Source organism: Engystomops pustulosus, chromosome 8 (assembly GCF_040894005.1).
Source record: "Engystomops pustulosus chromosome 8, aEngPut4.maternal, whole genome shotgun sequence".
Lineage (NCBI taxonomy): Eukaryota > Metazoa > Chordata > Amphibia > Anura > Leptodactylidae > Engystomops > Engystomops pustulosus.
This window is the reverse complement of record NC_092418.1, coordinates 44,305,958-44,328,233: the sequence shown is the minus strand read 5'-3', so window position 1 is coordinate 44,328,233 and position 22,276 is coordinate 44,305,958. Positions and strand designations below refer to the sequence as shown.

The window sequence follows — 22,276 nt, the reverse complement described above, 5'->3', positions numbered from 1 at the left end:
TATTGATGAAATTGTAGGACTGATTCTTTGTGACTACATTTTCCTTTGAGAGTGAAATCATGCTTTACAAGAATTTTTTTGGCAATAAAGGATAAATGCTGCTGGAACAGAATTGCTTTGCTAAGTAACAGAATGAAACATATGGGTGACACATTGTATATTCAGACAGAAGAGATGACCATAAATCTTACCTATTCCACCATAACAACCAGTGACCGGATCTTGCCAACTGATAATTTGATTCAGCCATTCTGGTTTGTAAAAGTCTGAAAATCCACATAAACCACACAGCGCAACTGCAATAAAAACAAACAGAATATCTGAATACACTGAAAATATCCACTTCTGAAGAAAAAGACAGTGAGAAATACATCCCATCACTTATCATAGGTAAAAGTACAAAATATAAAATTGTAACTCTCGGAATCATAGGTACGGTAAGTAAAGGGCATGAGGGCACAACTGAAATCGGACATCTCACTAACTTAAGGTCCAACTATTTGCAAGCTTTAACCCCTTATTACCACCCTTGTTTTGCATCTTAGTGACTAAGCTATTACTCTGTTATTTAATCAATAGGGCTTATTTACTAAGGGCCGCGGATCGCACATTCGTCTGACGTTTTTGGGGATTGCACGACTTTGACAGGTTTTTCACGGGTCTGCGCTGGCATTGTGTCACACGGGATCGATCTTGGCGCAGCTGCACTTGCTTTTACGTGACAGAGATCGGGGGCGTGCCGTCGGACAATCCAGCTGATTCGGACTGAGCGAGTGATGTAATTTTTTAAATTGTGTCTCAAGACAATGAATTTTCATGGACGACGAAGAGGAAGGTGAACTTAATCTGACCTGAGCGGGGATGTGACACATGCGCACAATCTTAGTGAATTCTCGTCAGACAATACACTTTTGGGGAACTTCGTAGGATAGGTAAGTAAATGTGTCCCAATGTTTTTTTCTGTACCAAAGCTGCATAATGTCCAGTTTGTTGAGGGGAAAATTGTACTTTTTAATAGCACCTTTTTGGATTCCGTATATCCGACCGATGAGATTTTATGTACCCTTTTAGTATAGTATATTTATTCAGTGTATTGATGTTTCTAATACAAATTTGCTGCATTTATTGTGTGTCACACACTGGGGTGCGGGAAGAATCTCTGGGGTTAAAGTCTGTGGACTCCCTGGACCACCATATCTCAAAATGCCCAATCCATCAAAATATAAAAACGGTTATTGGCGGCGGTGAACCCCATAACGGAAAATAGCGCCCAAATGTCCAAAATGCTACTTTTTACATCACTTAAAAACTGTAATAAAAGTTATCAAAAGTTTGCACAGTCCTCTAATTGGTAGTCCTCATTTAAAAAAAGACACCTCACACAGCTCCGTACACCATATGAAAAAGTTATTAGCATCAGAAGATGGCGACATTTTTTTTTCATACACATTCATATAATTTTTGAAAATGTATTAAAACGCAATAAAACCTACATAAATTTTGTATTACATCTTAGCTGCTTGACCTTGCCCTGCTCTTACTTTTACCTCTCAGGATGCCCTCCCTCTTTGAGGACCTCCATAGGATTACATGGGTATTGGTATAGGGTGTTTGGCATGCACATTGCATCATGTACTGACTTCATGTATGAGGGACTAGTGTCTGTATACTGTTTGACCTGTGGCCTGATGTGGATCTCTTTTATTTGCATTGATGTTGGTGTTATCCTCTTTTTGGTGTGCTTAGAATTAGTTGCATAATAAAATTTATACTTGTTTCAGCCTATACACACCGGCTTTGTCTTTGTTTGGATTATATGGTTTCTTTGGTGTGTTGGCTATAAATTATTGTAGCCCTAATACCATACCCTTTTCCACATTTTTGATATTGTAAATTTTGTATTACTGTGATTGTACCAAACCAAAGAATAAAGCAGAGGTGTTATAGCCCACAAGAAAGTGAGGAGTAAAATTTGTTACACAAAAATAAGCCCTCACACAGCTTTGTACATGGTAAAATTTAAACAGTTATGGATTTCTGTAGTTGTAGAGTTCAAAATGAGCGAAATAAGCCTCCGTCCTTAAGGGGTTAATGTCTGTTGCTTCAATATACTTAATAAAAACCTTGAATGAGAAAAGAAGAGGAAATTCTAAAAATTACATTTAGATTACACCCTGCCTTAGGGATTAGTAGTGTCTCTTTAAATACATTCTGTGTAAAGACCAATATGGCCTCAAGGAGAAATATCTCTTTTTACTTAAACAACTTACTTAATTTACTTTTTACAATTCCTGTAATATAATATTCCTGTATTATATGGTGTTTTTGATACAACTGAGAATGCAATTCTATATTCTCTATGTGAATCATAATAAATCATAAAACTATTCATCACTTTGCTTCTTACTTGTCTGTGACAAATCTATGTCAAATGGGATCCTGGAATTGTTCTCAATGCCTTTCTCAAGGACACCTTGACGACCTCGTCACATGTAGTAAAACAATTTTCAATACCTTTCTTATGGAAGGTTTTAAGATTGCACCTAATTTGAAGAAACCGTTCAAGCACATCTTTCTTCCAATAAAACATCACAACCCCATGCACAGCATACTGTAAAACTTTCTAAAGATAAAAGCGACCTGCTAAGGATACATAAATTACATAAATGTACATTGGAATAAGTAACAAAAATCTTAAAATGGGCTTGAAGGGGAAGCACGACCTGCGCACTCGCTGCTGCTGGCGACTTTTCACATGTACTGCGCTTATTTCTATGCCAGGCCCTGCGCGGCACCCTGCCCGATACATCAAAAGGCAGAAGCCTCTTAATGTATTATGCTGCGAAAATGCAGTGGCGGGGCGAGCACCCAAAATGTGAAAACAAATGCAGAAAATTACATTGTAATTTATTATTAATTTATTAGCACATTATGGTAGAAAATAAGTATTTGGTCAATAACAAAAGTTCAAAGTTCATACTTTGTAATATATTCTTTGTTGGCAATGACAGAGGTCAAAGGTTGGCACACACTGTTGCTTCTATGTTGGCCCATTCATCCATGCAGAGCTCCTCTACAGTAAAGCGGTGATGTTTTTGGGCTGTTGCTGGGCAACACAGACTTTAAACTCCATCCAAAGGTTTTCTATGGGGTTGAGATCTGGAGACTGGCTAGGCCATTCCAAGACTCTGGAATATTTCTTACGAGGCCAGCTCGTTTGTTTCCCTGGCGGTTTGCCTGGGATCAGTGTCATATTGAAAGGCCGAGCCACGTTTCATCTTCAGTGTCCTTGCTAAATGAAGGAGGTTTGCAATCAAAATATCCCAATACATGGTTGTATTTATTCTTCATGTACACGGATCAGTCGTTCAGCCCCTTTGCAGAGTATCAGCCCCTCGTCATGATGTTGTTCAGCCCCTGATGAATTACCTTCTATCGTGGAAGAAACGTGTTGGGCAATTTTTTCTGAAGTATAGGGTGAGTGTAAAGAGGATTAGTTGTGGACAGTCCTTGTCAGGACTGGAGTCTGTGGGGATTGTAAGGGCAAGTCTAAGTCGACAGGGACTGACTAGGGTAGCCATATACTGCCTTTCTGGGACTGATGATGAGGTTTTTTTACTACTTTTGAGACGCTCTAGGGTACTTTATCGTTCCTACCATATACAACCATACTATTGCATTGCAGTATATGGTGTTTTTATATGGGATTTATTACAATGTGCCACTAGCACATTGTAACAAATCTGCAGAAATCACGCAGCCTTGGGTGCCCGAGGATGTCATGGCAACCAATCACTGCTTCCTGATGATGTCACGGGGAGTGGCGATCTCAACCAAGATGACCATGCACCACTGTCTTTAAAATGCCACTGGGGTTAACAATGTAAGCGATGGGTGTTTGCTGCAATATGGAGCAAACCCCATGTCTGTATGAAGAGGGCTTACCCCAATAGCTCTCTTCATACATGCTTAACAGCTTGCTGAGCGCTAAGTAGTAAATCCATTCTGTTTTTGGTAGTCTGAATACTGGTGTATTTCTTTCCTAGAAGCCTTGATTGATTTCCACCACACCCATCTGTCTCCAGTGAACTCTTCTCTGTTTCACTGAGGCCTTTTTCACACTGGCATTACAGATCACATCAGAGTCTGATCAGGGTGTGATCAGGGTTTGTTCAAGAGGCAGCTGGGAAGGGGTTTACTCTTAAGGCCGGCGGCACATGTGGCGTTTTGAACTTGTTTTGGGGGCGTTTTTAAGCAGTCCGTTAAAAACTTTTTTGAAAAGGCAAGGGTTTTTTGAAAACTCATCTGTTTTTGACCCATTTTAATTAAGATAATTGGTAAAACCAGTCAAAAATGGATGCATTTTGCAAAAACGCTTGCGTTTTTCAAAAAAGCACGCATTTTTTACCGGACTGCTTAAAAACGGCACAAAAATGGGTTCAAAACGCCACGTGTGCAGTCCAGAAAATTACCCTACAGCAATATAACGGTATCCTTTTTTTAAAAAATACAAGCAACATTTTAATAATTATCAGGTTATTTATGGGCAACCCCAGTACTCAACTGAGAAGATAGGAAACTTTTTTGCAGTTGTTCTAGAAATCTACAATTTGCAATCTACAAATATTTGCACACTCCTATTAAAAAAATCAATAAAAAGTGACAATAGGTGAAGTTTTACACTTCTGGTACTTCCAAAATGACACATGAGAAATAAAATTCTAGATTCTGCATTTTCTATATATTGTATGAAATTTGAATGATCATAGATAGAACATAATTGAACATTTGCCATTGGTATGACTGGTGCAGATATAATTGCTCTTACGGTTTTCCATGAAAAGGTCTTGTTTCGTCCAGGGGTAACCATCGCGCTCAATATCTAAGTTGCTTTTCATTATATTTGCACAAAATAGATTTTCGTAATAGTCGATATCCTTTACAAACAGATCATTCCTGCAACCTTTCTATGGAAAACAAAAGCATCCAGTTATCTATGTGATTGTGTGTATAATATATCCTATGCGTGTGCTCATGACTTGGATCATTCCAAAAACAGGGTTTAACCCCTTTTTCGTTTTTGCGTTTCCATTTTTCACTACCCACCTTCAAAAATCTATTACTTTTTTATTTTTACACTTACAGAGCTGTGTGATGGCTTGTTTTCTGTGTAACAAATTGCACTTCATATAGATGGTATTTATTATTCCATGCTGTGTACTGGGAAGCAGGAAAAAAAATTAAAAAATGCAGTGAAAATGGTGAAAAAACGCATTGCGACGTTTTCTTGTGGGCTTGGACTTTACGGCTTTCACTGTGCACCCCAAATGACATGTCTACTATATTCTTTGGGTTGGTACGATCGTGGGGATGACAAATTTGTATAAATTTTATAATGTTTTCATACATTTACAAAAATGAAAAACTCATGAAGAAATTTTTTTCATACGCTAATACATTTTTCATACTTCAGTGTACAGAGCTGGGGTTGTGTCATTTTCTGCAACTTCTGATGAAGTTTTTAATGCTACCATATTTAGGACTGTACAACCTTTTGATCCCTTTTTATTGATTTTTTTATATTTTTCAAAATGGCAAAAAAGTGCCATTTTCAACTTTCGGTGCTATTTTCCGTTATGGTATTAAATGCAGTGAAAAAACTTTATTATATTTTGGTAGAAGGGGCATTTTCGGACGGGGTGATACCTAATGTGTTAGTGATTTTCACTGGTTATTTATATTTATATCAGTTCTAGGTAAAGGGGGGTGATTTGAATTTTTTTATTTTTTCAAATAATTGATATGGTCTGTGTAAAGCAGAGTTATTCAAGTTTCAAATAGACTTTCTGCATCAATTCCTCAAGGTTTTCTAGATCTCTGCTTGCTGCCTTGCAATAGAAAGCTTCATTGTTTTCTTCTGATGGATAGAAATCTGTCCATGGTCATATGATGGAGATGAAGGTGCATGAGTCAATATTATCACACGGTTCCACTTCATCAATATTATCACACAGCAAGTCCAAACCACTTTGGTGCCAGATAGACTCCGCCCCAAATGTCGGCTTACGTCATTGCCCGCAGTGTTACAGAGGGTCCACTACCACTGATCTGGGAAGCTCTAAGCTCCAACACCATCCATCTGGCTCATCATCACCTTTTAATCTTGCCAGACAACACCACAGGGGGTACACAATCTCATGAACATGTCCTATCAATATCAGCCACCCATTTAAGGTTCACCGAGAACAGAGAAGCAGACTTTCTCCGCAGGAAGGAGATACATCCTAACGAATGGTATCTAACTTGAGAAGTTTTCCACTCTCTAACATCACTATGGGGTACTCCCCGGATAGACATTCAAAATGTCAGCATTACTTCTCACTGGAAAAAGGGGAGACAAGAGAAAATCTGGATGCATTCTCTCATTCCTGGGACATTCCTTTTGCCTACACCTTCTTCCCTACTCTCCTGGAAAAGATATACCAGGACAAGACAAAGACAATCCTGATCCGTCCAAACTGGCCAAAAAAAAAGAGCTGAAGAAATTGACTACTCGCAATCCAGTGATTTTACCAGTGTCGAGGAAACTTCTGTTCAATTTAACACCTGGATCCAGGAAGATTACATTTGTCAGCGTGGATCCTGAATTTGAATATTTAAAATCACAAGGACTCTCCTCCAGTGTCATAAAATATGGAAGAAGTTTACTTCTTTCTGTAAAGATAAACTGCCATGTCAAGCTAACCCAAATATTTTGCAAGTTCTTGAGATTTTTCAAGTGGGACTAGAATTGGGATTAACCACCAACACTCTGAAGGTCCAGGTTTCCACTCTCAGTGTAATTGGTACTCAATGGTCTAGTCAGAGAGCCCTTTGAACCAATAGAGAAATCAAATATTAAGAACCTTAGAAACAACTATCCTGATAGCTATTACCTCAGCCAGAAGATTAGGCAAGCTATAAGCTATCTCAATTAAAAATACTTTACATACACATTCTTGATGAAAGAAATATTCTTATGTTAGACCCAAATTTTGTTCCAAAGGTGGTCTCAGATTTCCAGGGATCAAGAATTGCCATCCTTTTGCAAGAACCCATCCTCCGAAAAATAGTGAGAATGGCACTAGTTGGATGTAAGGCGCACAGTTATAAAATATTTACAGGTGACTGAGACTTGTCGTATTGATTCTAACCTCCTTATTAGATTCCAGGAACGGAATAGGGGGAGCAAGGCGTCTAAGGCAATTTTGCCAGGTGGCTGAAAAGGGCAATGTCTTCCTGTTATGAAATTCAAGAGACTCCAGTCCCCTCAGGTCTGAAAGCACATTCAACCTGGGCTATGTCTATATCTTGGGCTGAAAGAAGAGGAGCCTTGTTGGAATAGATCTGCAAGGCTACGACGTTGGCCTCCTCATCCATTTTTTCCAAACATTACCGCTTAGGCTTACCTCTTTCTAAAGACTTATCCTTAGGCAGAAAAGTTTTGCAGCCAGTCATCCCTCCCTAAATTTGGGACTATTAATTTTGTAAGTCTCCAGGTGGGGCCATCATGTCGAAATGGAAATATTGAATTAGTTACTCACTGGTAATTCTGTTTCCATTAGTTCACCATGACGGCCTCCCTTTTATCTTTCCTTACGCTTTGACTTATTACATGGTCAAAATATTATATGTGATCAAAACATACTAAATAAAATTTGTGGCATCTTCCTCAGTGTGGTTATTTGGTCGTCAATGGCGGGAGGATGAGGAAGAGGTCCTTTTAATCTCTCTTCTTCCTGTCCCTGCAGAGGTCAAGCGGCATCCTTCAGTTGGGGCCATCATGGTTGACTAATGGAAACTACTGGTAAGTAACTAATTCCCTATTTTTTGTCACATAGGTCCCAACTACAGCATGTACCACAAAAAATTAAACCTTAAATAGGTCCGTACACCGAAGTATGAAAAGTTATGTGCCTCAGCACTTGCCAAAATGTCAAATTAGTTTTTTGTACAAGGGACTTTAAGCTTTTTAAATCTACTAAAGCCATAAATCTATATAGATTTGTTATCCCTGTGATTGTATTTACCCAAAGTAAAAAGGTGAGGAGTCATTTGGAGTGCACAAAGAAAGTAGTAAAAATATGGCCTGCAAAAAAAACGTCGCAAATGCGTTTTTTTCCTATTTTCCCTGCATTTGGAATATTTTTCCAGCTTCCCAGTACATGACATGGGAAATTAAATACCATCACTATGAAGTTCAATTTGTTATGCAGAAAACAGGCTGTCATAGAGCTCTTTACATGTAAAAATAAAAAAGTTATAGATTTTTGAAAGTGGGGATTGAAAAAATGGAAATGAAAAAACAAAAAAGGGCCTGGTCGTTAAAGGGTTAAATGGTGCCAATAAAAGTACAATTTATCCCACAGATAACAAACCTTCATACAGTTCTGTAAACTGAAACATAAAAAAAAGTTATAACTTGAATGAGTGGAAAAAGGCCTGAGTCCTAAAAGGGTTAAATAATTCAATTAATAATACATCAAGGTATTTTTGGGAAAGGGGGGGGGGGATTGTTTTCTTTTAAATGTTAATTTTGATTTTCCGCTTTATTTTTGCACCATCAGGAGAATAGAAGATGTGATCATGTGATTGCATGCACAATACACTACAATACTCAATTGTGGCGTGGGGGACTGATATGTCAGTCAGTGCTGTGACCATGGGCTCTCCTACTAAGACACTGCTAGCACCATGATTGATCTGTTTGTTATGGTGCAGGAAAACTCTCCACCACAAGGTACAATTCCATTATGATGCGTGTAAAGGTCTTGTTAACCATTGTGGCTAAGAGATCAGCTGCAGTTCTTCATTCTTGAGAACTAAATGGGATTATGAAATAGAGAATCAGTAATTAAGTATGGTGCTGGCTTAACATTGGCTAGAAATCTTTTCGAATGGAAAACTTGAGGAATCGTTTCCAATGTGAAGGCAGATCAAAATATTGAGAAAATATTGGGACTGATTTATTTCATGAGTTCTAGTAACAGGATTTAGTGATATACTCTGCAGGAGCCCCATGGCTAATGGCTAATGGCCTGGTACAGGCTCATTGAGGACTTTTCCAGTGTTCTCTGTGAAAATAGGATTTGTAAATATACTTGTGACCCTTAGCTACAATGCCTGCTGATGTTCTAGTTACACCCATGTATGTGAGACACTTATCATACATACCAATTTTCCAACTAAGAAAAATAGTAACTGATGGGACAATGAGTAGTCAGTACACCCTTCTTCTGTCATCTTCTTCAAGCAAGGTGCGGTCACAACACAAGGCTCCTTGTTTTCATTGCTAAGGAACAAAAATGAAGTGAATGTGAATAAATTATTTATTCCATAGGACGGTGTTTTTATATATTAACAAAATTGAAATCTTATCTCCATGTTGCATATTTGGTAGCTTAAAGGGAACCTGTCACCAGGAGACCCATTTTTAGCACTCCCCCAGTCCCCACAGAGCATAGTACATACACTGCCAAAGTGTTTTTGTATAAAAAATAGGTTTTACAGAAAAAAAGATATGTTATATTGTACATTTCATTAGCATCTGCTGTGTGACTAGGCAGTTGCCAATTGGGAGAGGCTGGAAAGGAGCAGTTCCCCCCCACCCATGGGAAACATGTGACCTTTTCAAATATATGAATAACACCCCACACTCGGGATTGGCTGTAGAGCAGCAGGGGGCTTCGCTAAGCCAAGTGATGGGTGTTTTCATATATTTGAAAAGGTCACATGGAGAAGCAGTTTCCCAAGGGTGGGGGGGAACTGTCCTTTCCAGCCCCTCCCAATTGGCAACTGCCTAGTCACACAGCAGATGCTAATGAAAGGTACAATATAACATATCTTTTTTTCTGTAAAACCTATTTTTTATACAAAAACACTTTGGCAGTGTATGTACTATGCTCTGTGGGGACTGAGGGAGTGCTAAAAATGGGTCTCCTGGTGACAGGTTCCCTTTAATGAGCTCACATTAAAATGAGTCTGTCTGAAATTAAGAACTAAGCATTCTACTAATTTTCAGCAGCCACTTAGTATAGTTTACTGTGCTGTCACCTTTTTCAAATCTCTATGAAATGTGTTATACTTGGATGAATGTATTTAATCCTGACATGTTTCCTTTAAATTGTTTCTATAAAAGTGTAGTCTACACCCCGTTTTTGAGATCTGATGTAGGATATTATTTAGTAGAACCTACAATGTACAACATGTTTTGTTATCTTCGAGAGAAGGGGAAACAAGTTAACTAAATGACTTTCTAGGTACAGTGTCCTGCATCATAAACATACCTATTACGGGAAAATCTGGGATCTGACTACAGAGAAATCTGTATTCAGGCCACATATTTTTGATAAAATTACATGTTTATGATATAGGATATTTATCCTACATTGCTATGGGAAGATTTATCAGAAATCTCTGAGAGCAGAACTGTCCTAATTGCTCAGTTTTTATTTTCCCTGTTTAGAAAATGAAAGCTGAGCTCTGAATAGTTTCCATGGGGAACTAGAACAGTTAAACCTCAGACACTTCTGATAAATATCGCATTATATGTTCAACCTTTAAGACAGTGCCCAGTTAACTCTACCCATAAATGCCATATACAGAACACCTCCCATCCGATTTGAACCCGACCTCAGCCCTTAAATGGAATCTCTGGGGTTCTTGAAGGGACGAAAGGAAGGCTTCTTGGAAGTCGTTCTGTTCTCAGGAAATCCTTTCTTCTTATCGGAAGCTTTTTCCAAAAAAGCATCCAACTCTGGGCCGAAAACAAAGCTGCCTGTGAAGGGAATGCTACAGAGCTTGGATTTGGAGCGTAAATCCCCACCCCACTGTTTCAGCCACAAGGCCCTCCTTGTCACATTAGCTAAGGCGCCTTCTTTAGCTGAAAAACGAACACCTTCGGCGGAGGCGTCTGCTAGGAAGCCGGTGGCAGATCTTAGTAAAGGGATGCTTTAAAGTAGAGCCGTTCTGGGAGTACCTTCCCTGATGTGCGATTCAAGTTCATTTAGCCAGAAGAAAAGGGTCCTTGCTACAGAAGTGGCAGATAAGTTGGACTTCCGGCAGATCATGGAAGTCTCCCAGGCTTTTTTAAGAAGAGCATCAGACTTCCTGTCCATGGGATCCCTGAGCTGTTCTGAATACTCAAAGGGAAGGTCTGTTTTCTTGACTACTTTAGTCCCTTGAACATCCACTTTAGGGACAGAATCCCAAACCTTTGAGACTTCCTGGTGGAAGACGAGACGTCTCCTAAAACTTCCACTCTTCTGTAATCAGTCCCTTTAAAGTATCATTAAGAGACATCCGCCAGTCTGGGTTATTTGGGAGGGCGATCTTTTTGTGTTGCCAAGGCAACGGATGCAACCACTTTCTCTTCGATGAAAGATTTTAACTCATCCATAAATTACGTTTTTTCTTCACGCATAAACCCTTCCATACAGGGTTTGCATATGGGCTTCATGTATGAGTCGGGCATGGAGTGAAGACACATGTTACACTTCTTAGCAGTGGTCCTACTCTTTACAGATTGATCGGACTTGCTAGATTTTTCAGATCTTTCTGACATGTCCTCTTTGCTTTCCCCTTAGACCCTTGATCCTTATCCTAAGGGGGGAAGGTAAGGAAGATACTAACTTGGTGTTCTAATACATATAGTAAAGTACAAATAGAACATGCCATACAGCACCTTAAATGACCAGGCAGGTGGAGTAGGCCCAAGTCTGCCATCAGCCATAATGATGTCTGGGATGGCACGAACGAACACAGCATGCACAGCTAGACCTCAGATCAATGTGACACCCGCTAACAGAGGATTAAATACCTCATCGGGGAGCCCATTCCCCTTGCAGGTGGCTGCTGTATCGATCAGAGTCGCCTCCGTGGCGCTCCGACCTCACTTCCAGTCGTGGATGGAAGTCGTCAAAAAAGCCGGATCATCCAGGACCAGGGAGGGAGACCCGACCGCGGACCCGACCCGGAGGGGAACTACAACCTGCAATAGGCCGGCGTAACCCCGGGTAAGGAACTTGCAATGTCTCCCCCCACCACACTTGGAGGAGAGAGAGACCCTCTCTTGACCTGACCCCTGTCACTGGTGGGAGGATGCGGGTGGGAGGCTTTTAACCTTTCTTCTTCCTGTCCTTACAGAGGTCAAGGGGCATCCTCCAAGTGGGTCGTCATGGGAGGACGTTATGGAAATAATAATAATTAATTTCCATAGAAGGTGGAAGTGATTTTTTTTCCTAACTACCCAGTACATTGCACAGCATATGAAATGGAAACAAAAAGGAAAAAAGGGGTTACATTCAACAAGTGAATATAACAACTTGATTATAATTAGTCAGCAGGATGGCAGGCGAGGGATTGTTTTTGGCCATAGGCTGGGTCTAGTATTACTGCTTAGTCTTTTAGCAAGATTTTGTGTGAAATAATGAGAAATATAGCATAAATAAATAATAGATACTATGACATTTACCCTGATGCTACAAAGGTCCCTACTGCTCTCTGCCCCATTTTTGCTTAAATGTTGGTACAAAAAATGCATAATTACGGACATGAAAATTTTTTTGGGTTTAAAATACACAAAAACATTTTTTAATTAAATTTACTGAGCTGTTTTCAGTACTTACCCGTTTCCCAAAAGTGTGGTAATACATTTATCACTGAATTTCTCAATAAAGCATGAGGGTCTCAATTCATTGTAGACCAATCCTGGGGAGATCTGCTTCCAAGAGCTGGGGGGAATCCAGATTCCATTTTCTAAAATTCCTTGGAAATCTTATAAATTCAAAATATGGTTACTTTTTTTCTGTTCTATACATAAAAACAACAAATGAAAACAGTATGGCTGCCATCTCCAAAACTAAAATGTAAACAAATAATATATGTGAAAGTAGCCTATATTTATTTTTTTTCTCAGGATGTATCAGAGCCACTAAAGAACCATAGAAGGTTGGTCTAGGCTCTTTCAAAGAGGACCTGTCACCCATAAATTCGGCACTAGGAGCTGCTTACTAAAGTAAGCAGCTCCTAGTGCTACAGCAATCACAGCAGTGTTACAATGATAGCATTATCGGAAACCTCCGATAACGCTATCTAACACTGCCGCAGAGTACAATAGAAACGCCGGACCGCTCTCAAAGCGGTCCGGTGTATTCATGAGGGGGCATGATTGTGGGCGTTTTTTTCATGGGTGTAGATTGTCACATGGAGCGCAGCACCGCCAAGCTATGGAGCAAGCGGGGCGGTCCGGGGAAGAGGCAGCGCCTAGGACCGCCACCCCTCATGCACACGCCGATTTTAGAGCAATTCTATTGTATTACGTGGCGGTGTTAGATAGCGTTATCGGAGGTTTCCGATAAGTGTATCATTGTAACACCGCTGCGTTTGCTTTAGCACTAGCAGCTGCTTACTTTAGTTTGAATGATGTTTATGGACAGCGGCAAGTTTAATAGAGACTATAGGTGTAATATCTGTGCTGGCAACATCCACGGTCAAAAAGGTGGGGCTTCACCAGATCTTTTATACTTGATTATGTATTATACAGATCTTACTTGAAAAAGGTTGGGATAACCGAAACTACGTAATTTTTGATCTGTCATAAATTTTGTATATTTTCTTATCAAGTTGTTTTGGTGAAGGCCAAACTTGGAGGTATTAGTGCAACACCCTGGTTCTTGACTTGAATGGTTGTTTTGTTATTCTGTTAGCGTCTAACAAACTCTTTGCCACAGAGTATTCATATACTACTATAGTTAGCAAATAGTAATGGATAAACATTTTTTTCTCCCATTCAATATTGTATCATCTTCTTCTATACTAAACAGGTAACAACTGGTGGTGTCTAATGCATTATATTCAGCAGTAGGTGGTGTCTATATTCTATTCTCAATCTGTCCCTACCTTTTGCTTGTATTATATCAACAATATCTAATACCCAACAATCATGAGTCTTAGCTGACTGTGATTAGAGTACTATAATGATTCCCTATCTGCAGTATAGGAATTAATGGGCTAACGAATTGTCTAATAAAATACCACAACTCCCCCCCCCCCCCTCCAACAGCAGTGGTGTCATCAGGGATAGTTGGGCTATTAGCCAAACACTGCTTCTTATATTTTTCACTTGATCAAGCGTGCATGTATTCTGCCTGCTTATATGTCGTATATTCTGACCCCTTGGATTGTATTCCTGGTTATCCTTTTGTCTTTTAATTTGGTACTTTGTTAAACCCTAGGTTTCTGAATCGGCTTTGTCTATTCTTCTTTTCCATTTCTGTTGTTATCAATTTAAGCAGCAAACATGGTGGTTTTGAGTAATAAGGTAGAGATGGTCTGGTGGGTTCAGCTTTAAGGCTCACAGTCTAAAATTATCTTTCTGTTCCCAGTCTTGCACTCTGGTCTTGTTCAGTGTGGCCTCAACTCCATATCTTGTGAACTGTATTGAGGGTTTAGCTAACCTTGTTTTCTGTGAAGTAAACCAAGTTTAGGCTTTGTCAATCAGCCCAGCAACAACCCCCCCCCCCCCCCCGCTTCCCTGGTAAATATAAGGTAAAAATGTTGCTCCTCATAAATAGTGATAATCTCTATGGTTAATTACTTAATGTTTTTAAAAGGAGTGAAAATGAAAGTAAAATAAAAATAAAAATATGTCATGTATGGGATTTTTGCATCCACCAACCCATTATATACATAAGTTACTTCCTGAAAAATAGGAAAATAGGAATGGAAATGTAGGATATACAGGCAGTCCTCAGGTAATGTACATGTGTATATGTGATTGTAAAACTTATTTAAAAATGTTGCTCCTGGATTGTTTATGTGAGAAATTTGGCATGTTCCAGGTGTTCTGTTTGCCATATATTTAGGTGAATCCTATAGTCTCCCATACGCAAAAGGTATGTGTAGTTGTCTCCTTATTACAGGGGGATCCTGAGTCCTGGACCTTGAAATTTCACCCAGGTGTGGAGGTGTGGCTGTCCCTGGGCAATTTATTCTGAACCGGATCATGTTGCATTTACAGAATCTTAACATCTATCCATCACTCAAGGTAAACTCTCTGCAGACGAGTATTGCTTGAAGTTCTGTAAGTACTTTGTGACTGTGAATTTGTTTGAAGCTTGCGTTTATTCTGCTCATAAATGGTATCTTCTCACCTCTTGGCTTGTCTTACTATTTATCCCTTTGTCTATTGCTTCGGTACTTCATTAGGGTGGTTTTAAGTAAGTAGGGAAGGTCTGATAGATTCGGTTCAGTATTAGGTCTCACAGTCTTTGTCTTTCATTTGCTAGTCTAGCCCTTACTATAGGATAGTTCTTTACATTACAAATCATTTTCTGAATGTCCTGGGTAACTTGTTTGGTGTACCCTTGACATAGGCTTTGTAAGTAAGAACAAAAGAAAAAGAAAAAAAAGAGTGGTCTAGCCAAAAGTAGTGGTTTCCTTTCAACCTTCTTCACAAAACCAGTTTTCAAGAAATATTCTGAAGTCCTTATTCATTGAACACAACAGATGGTTCTGTACCGACTTAGCCTCCACCCAGTGTAGACTTCAGAGGATATTAGATATTTGTATCATATACTCCTCAACAGTGAAACAGAAAAATATTAAACTTTTCACAGAGAAACTAGATTTTAATCAATCTACTGGGTTTCCCAGTGTCACGGGTGCTCCCGCGATCCCCGTCACGGATCGCGGGCGCATCTGTGCTCCTGCATGTGCCCCCGCTGCTGCCCGGTGTCTCTTACCTCTCCCGGCTCCTGCACTTCCTCGGACTGCCGTGCGCGCGCGTCCCCGCCTCCTAGGGCGCGCGCGCGGCTCCGGCCGAAAATTTAAAGGGCCAGCGCACCGCTAATTGGTGCACTGGCTGAACACCTCACCTTTAAGAATCTGCCTCTTCCTGTGTTCCTTGCCGGATCTTTGTGCCTCATAGCCTTAGAGAAAGCTTCCAAGCAAGTATTCCTGCGTTCCTGTGTATTCCTGTGTATTCCTGTGTGTTCCCGCTCCTGAGTCCTGTGTTAGCTGAGTTCCTCCGTGTTGCTGTGTTCCGTGTGCCTGTGTTCCCGTTCCCACCTGCCTGGACCTCCCGTTGCTGACCCCGGACTTGGACCTGACGTTGCATCTCTGCCGCCTGCCCTGACCCTGTGCCTGGACCTGTCTACGAGATTGTCATCCGCTAAGGTACCTCGACCTCGGCTGCCACCGTGGGCTAGTCACACCTGGGAACGACCTAGTGGTATCCTGCCGCAGCAAGTCCAACCCGCTTTGCGGCGGGCTCTGGTGAATACCAGGTGCCGCTGGGCTCCGGTTCCGGGTGTTGGCTAGTTACATCTCCCGCGGTGGTCCAGAGGATCCACTGATCCTAACAGTAAGATCCGGCCATGGATCCCGCCGAGGCTTCTTCTCCCAGTCAGCCTGATCTCGCCACCATCGTGATCCACCAGTCCCGGCAGATTGCAGCACAGCGGAATCAGCTAGAGCAAGTCACCGCCATGCTACAACAACTATTTGCTACCCAACATCAGCAACAGTCTCCAGAAGCGGCCGCTGCGACCCCTGCTACCCCGGCTTATCATCCTGCTGCTGAACCCAGGCTACGCCTCTCTTTGCCCGGCAAGTATGATGGAGATCCTAAGATGTGCAGGGGCTTCATCACCCAGTGCTCCTTGCACATAGAACTCATGCCATCGCAATTTGCCACAGAGCGGTCCAAGGTGGCATTTGTCCTCAGCCTTCTTTCCGGGAAAGCCCTGGCCTGGGCTACTCCGCTTTGGGACAGAGATGACCCGGTTGTGTCTAGCCTCACTGCGTTTCTGTCAGAGTTCCGGTCAGTCTTCGAGGAACCAGCACGAGCCTCCTCTGCGGAGTCTGCATTGTTGAACTTGCGTCAGGGCAACTCATCGGTGGGAGAGTACGCAGTTCAATTCCGCACCCTGGCTTCAGAACTGGCTTGGAACGATGCAGCCCTCATCGCTACATTTAAGAAAGGGCTCTCTGCGCAGGTCAAGGACGCACTGGCAGCTCGGGATCTTCCATCTACTCTGAGTGACCTCATCACCTTGGCCACTCGAATTGATGTCCGGTTTAAGGAGCGAGCTGAGGAACTACGATCCGAGTATCCCCAAGGCCGTGTTAGACGCATTCCTCGCCTGGCGCCAGTCTTCCAAAGGCCGCTCCAGGTCCCGCCTGAATCTTCTGTTGAGGAACCCATGCAGGTTGACCGAACCCGGCTCACTCTACAAGAGCGTTCCAGACGACGTCAGGAGAACTTGTGCATGTATTGTGCCAGCCCACAGCACTTCGTCGGGACTTGCCCTGTACGTCCCCAACGCCCGGGAAACGCCAGCACCTAGGCTTCTCAGGAGAAGCGTCCCTAGGTGTGAATAAAGCTTCTCCACGCTTGATTCTCCCTGTACTCCTCAGCATTGGCACCGGTACTCCGGTCCAGGTTTCTGCTTTCCTGGATTCGGGCTCCACAGCGAACTTTGTAGATGCTGCACTGGTCGCCCTGCATCACTTCCCGGTGGTTCGTCTTGCGAAGCCCTTGTCCATTGCCTCAGTCAGTGGCCAGATTCTCTCCGTGCCTATCTGGTTTCGCACTGAACCCCTGCTCCTTCAAGTTGGTGCATTGCATAAAGAGAGACTCTCCTTTTTTGTGCTGCCACAGTGCACTTCCACTCTCCTGCTGGGTCTCCCCTGGTTGCAGCATCATGCCCCTGTTCTGGACTGGTCTTCTGGGGAGATTCTCCGTTGGGGTCCGGATTGCCCCTCACGCTGCATCACGGTTCCACATCCGCTTCCTGTCAGGACTGCTACCTTGTCTCCCAAGCCCCTGGAGGGACTTCCAGCTCCGTACCGGGACTTTGCAGACGTGTTTTCTAAAAAACAAGCCGAGATCCTTCCTCCACATCGTCCCTATGATTGCCCCATTGATCTGCTGCCTGGATCTTCTCCACCACGGGGTCGTGTGTATCTGCTCTCGGTTCCTGAGACTGCCGCTATGTCGGAATATGTTAAGGAAAATCTGCAAAGAGGTTTCATCCGCAAATCCTCCTCACCAGCTGGCGCTGGTTTCTTTGTCACAAAAAAAGATGGCTCTCTCCGCCCCTGTATAGACTATCGTGGTCTTAACAAGGTCACCGTTAAGAACCGCTATCCTTTGCCGCTTATCACGGAGCTATTTGATCGTCTGCGGGGTGCAAGAATTTTTTCCAAATTGGATCTTCGTGGGGCCTACAACCTTATCCGCATCAGGAAGGGTGACGAGTGGAAGACCGCCTTTAACACCCGTGATGGGCATTTTGAATATCTAGTTATGCCCTTCGGACTTTGTAATGCGCCAGCCGTTTTCCAGGAGTTTGTAAATGATATTTTCCGGGACTTATTGTACAGTTGTGTCGTGGTGTACCTGGACGACATCCTTGTGTATTCTGCCAATCTGGAGTCCCACCAGTCTCATGTACGGGAGGTTCTCAGCCGCCTCAGGACAAACCACCTCTATGCCAAGCTGGAGAAGTGCCACTTTCATCAGAGGAGCCTTCCATTCCTCGGCTACATAATTTCTGATAGGGGTTTGCAAATGGATCCTGCCAAGTTATCTGCGGTTCTTCAGTGGCCACGCCCAGTGGGACTGCGAGCTATACAAAGATTTCTGGGCTTTGCTAATTATTATAGGCAATTTATCCCACACTTCTCATCTCTGGTCGCGCCGATGGTGGCGCTTACGAAAAAGGGTGCTAATCCCCGTGTCTGGCCACCAGCAGCAGAAGAAGCCTTCACGAAATTAAAAACTGCTTTTTCCTCCGCTTCAGTTCTTACCCGACCGGATACTGAAAAGCCGTTCCTGGTGGAGGTTGATGCCTCCTCCGTGGGTGCTGGGGCAGTCCTTACCCAGAAGGGTCCCAGGGGACGAACACTCACTTGTGGTTTCTTCTCCAAAACCTTCTCCTCCACAGAGAGAAATTATTCCATTGGAGATCGGGAGCTTCTAGCCATCAAGCTGGCTTTGGAAGAGTGGCGTCATCTGCTGGAGGGAGCCCGATTTCCAGTCAGCATTTTCACGGACCACAAAAACCTTCAGTACCTTCAGACGGCTCAGCGTTTGAATCCACGTCAAGCCCGGTGGTCCCTCTTCTTTTCTCGCTTTGACTTCCGAATCCATTTTCGCCCTGCAGAGAAAAACATCAAGGCTGACGCCTTGTCCCGTGCTTCTGATGTTATGGGGGAGGACTCTGCTCCGAGGCATATTGTTCCTCCAGAGAGACTTGTGCTTGCCGCGCCGGTGGACCTCCGGCAGCTGCCTCCCGGCAAGACTTATGTGCGACCTGGTCTCCGAAAGAGGATTCTGACCTGGGGACATTCTTCTCGTGTGGCTGGGCACCCTGGGGTGCAGCGCTCTGTGGCCTTAATTTCCCGATTCTACTGGTGGCCTGATTTGGTCAAGGACGTTCGGGATTTTGTGCCTCTTGTGCCCGCAACAAGCCTTCACGACTTAAACCTGCTGGTCTTCTGTTGCCGTTACCCGTGCCTACCAGCCCATGGTCTCATGTGGCTATGGACTTTGTTACGGATCTACCGCCATCTTCTGGCAACACCGTTATCTGGGTGGTGACTGACCGCTTTTCGAAGATGTCTCACTTTGTCCCTCTACCAGGTTTGCCTTCTGCTCCACGTCTCGCCAGCCTCTTCTTCCAGCATATTTTCCAGCTTCATGGTCTCCCTCAGCACATCGTCTCGGATCGAGGAGTTCAGTTTATGTCCAAATTCTGGAGATCTTTGTGCAACCAGTTGCAGGTGAACTTGGACTTCTCTTCTGCCTATCACCCACAGAGGGTGAATCAGACGTTAGGTTGCTATCTCCGCCATTTCGTCTCTGCCCGTCAGGACGACTGGGCATCTCTTCTACCATGGGCGGAGTTCTCTTACAATTCCCTGGACTCCACTTCTGCCGGTTCTGCTCCCTTTTTTATTAACTATGGACTGCATCCTCGGCCTCCTCTTCCGTTACCTACGTCTGCAGATGTTCCTGCTGTGGAGGACCTGGTACGTGATCTGAAAGCCTGAAATCTGAAAGATCTGAAATCTGGGAGCAAGTCCACACCTCATTGCTCCGAGCTACAGCCCAGACCAAGCGTCAAGCAGACAAAAGACGCCGACCATTCCCTGTTTTAGCTCCTGGTGACAAGGTTTGGCTGTCCGCCAAGTATGTTCGGCTGAAGATCCCGAGCTATAAATTGGGACCTCGGTTCTTGGGTCCATTTGAAATTCTCGGCCGCATCAACCCGGTGGCTTACAAGTTGCGTCTGCCTCCCAGCATGCGCATTACTAATTCTTTCCACGTTTCTCTCCTTAAGCCAGTTATCTTCAACTGCTTCAACCGACAAATTACTCCTCCTCTGGCACCACAAGCTGATTCCACCGATGTCTTCGAGGTGAAAGAGATCCTGGATACTAAGACTGTGAGAGGTAGACGGTTGTTTCTGGTAGACTGGAAAGGATTTGGTCCTGAGGAGAGATCCTGGGAGCCAGAGGATAACATCCTGGACAAGAGCCTGCTCCAACGTTTTCTCAGGCCCAAGAAGAGAGGGAGGCCGAAGGGGGGGGGGTACTGTCACGGGTGCTCCCGCGATCCCTGTCACGGATCGCGGGCGCATCCGTGCTCCTGCATGTGCCCCCGCTGCTTCCCGGTGTCTCTTACCTCTCCCGGCTCCTGCACTTCCTCGGACTGCCGTGCACGCGCGTCCCCGCCTCCTAGGGCGCGCGCGCGGCTCCGGCCGAAAATTTAAAGGGCCGGCGCACCGCTAATTGGTGCACTGGCTGAACACCTCACCTTTAAGAATCTGCCTCTTCCTGTGTTCCTTGCCGGATCTTTGTGCCTCATAGCCTTAGAGAAAGCTTCCAAGCGAGTATTCCTGCGTTCCCGTGTATTCCTGCGTTCCTGTGTATTCCTGTGTATTCCTGTGTGTTCCCGCTCCTGAGTCCTGTGTTACCTGAGTTCCTCCGTGTTGCTGTGTTCCGTGTGCCTGTGTTCCCGTTCCCACCTGCCTGGACCTCCCGTTGCTGACCCCGGACTTGGACCTGACGTTGCATCTCTGCCGCCTGCCCTGACCCTGTGCCTGGACCTGTCTACGAGATTGTCATCCGCTAAGGTACCTCGACCTCGGCTGCCACCGTGGGCTAGTCACACCTGGGAACGACCTAGTGGTATCCTGCCGCAGCAAGTCCAACCCGCTTTGCGGCGGGCTCTGGTGAATACCAGGTGCCGCTGGGCTCCGGTTCCGGGTGTTGGCTAGTTACATCTCCCGCGGTGGTCCAGAGGATCCACTGATCCTAACACCCAGAAAATAGACAGTGGGGGTCATTTACTAAGGGCCTGAATCGCTATTTTTCGTCGGGTTTCCCGAATATTTCCGATTTCAGACGTTTTTCCCTGAATTGCCCTGGCATGCAAGAAATCGGTGGCGTGGCCGTCGGAAAACCCGACGGATTCGGAAAAGCCGAAGAATTTTTAAAAAACCATGTGTCGCTAGACACGCGCTTACCTGCACCCAAGATAGGACAGTGGTGAACTCTAGCGGACGTCAGCGCAGTAGCGACACCTGGTGGACATCGGGTTCACTACCTTAGTGAATCCTGGCCGGACACGAATCAGCGTCGGAGAACCCGCCGCTGAATCGCGACTGGACCATGTAAGTAAATGTGCCCCAGTGTCTTATATTCATTTTTGCTCCTACAGGGGCACTAGGTCTTATTTTCAGGGGGTTTCTTATTTTGTCACGAACAAGAATTTACCTTTATTGTTGAACAAAAAATCAACAACTCCTCTAACATCCTTATAACGCACCAGAATCAATTTCTATTGGAATAATTGGCCCCAATCTCTCATGTGTAGCACCAGGTAGCTGCTTGTATCTCATTTGCATCACAACAGTCAGTGTTTTTATCCCATGATTCTCCACCCATGTCACAGACTCTTGCAGAATCTAAATGATCTAGTAATACTAATGTACGGCATGGCGGGAGCTGCAGCAATGACTGCCGCTAGGTCTTATTTTCAGGTAAAGCCTTATATTTCTAAGCTTGAAAATTTTTTTTACTAAGTCTTACTTTCAGGGGGTGTCTTTTTTTTGGGGGGGGGGGGAACAGGGTATGAAGCATTGGTCAAGATTAGGAATTGACAACACGTACAAAACGTCAAGCTATGTAAAACCTAGATAAATAGAAGTTAAAACACTATTAAAGC

General features: G+C 43.6%; 1 protein-coding gene across 4 annotated transcripts in view; it reads right to left on the bottom strand.

Annotated features, from left to right (window-relative positions):
• The window catches only part of LOC140076180 (UPF0764 protein C16orf89 homolog), a 71,476-nt gene that overhangs the window by 18,406 nt on the left and 30,794 nt on the right, over window positions 1–22,276 (bottom strand). For all 4 annotated transcript variants that reach the window (XM_072122691.1, XM_072122690.1, XM_072122692.1 and 1 more), the window contains exons 3-6: window positions 12,666–12,813; window positions 9,214–9,331; window positions 4,829–4,967; window positions 192–296 (exon numbers count right to left, since the gene is read on the bottom strand). In XM_072122691.1, the coding sequence (XP_071978792.1) occupies window positions 192–296; window positions 4,829–4,967; window positions 9,214–9,331; window positions 12,666–12,813 (510 nt within the window). The remainder of the gene's footprint in view (window positions 1–191; window positions 297–4,828; window positions 4,968–9,213; window positions 9,332–12,665; window positions 12,814–22,276) is intronic.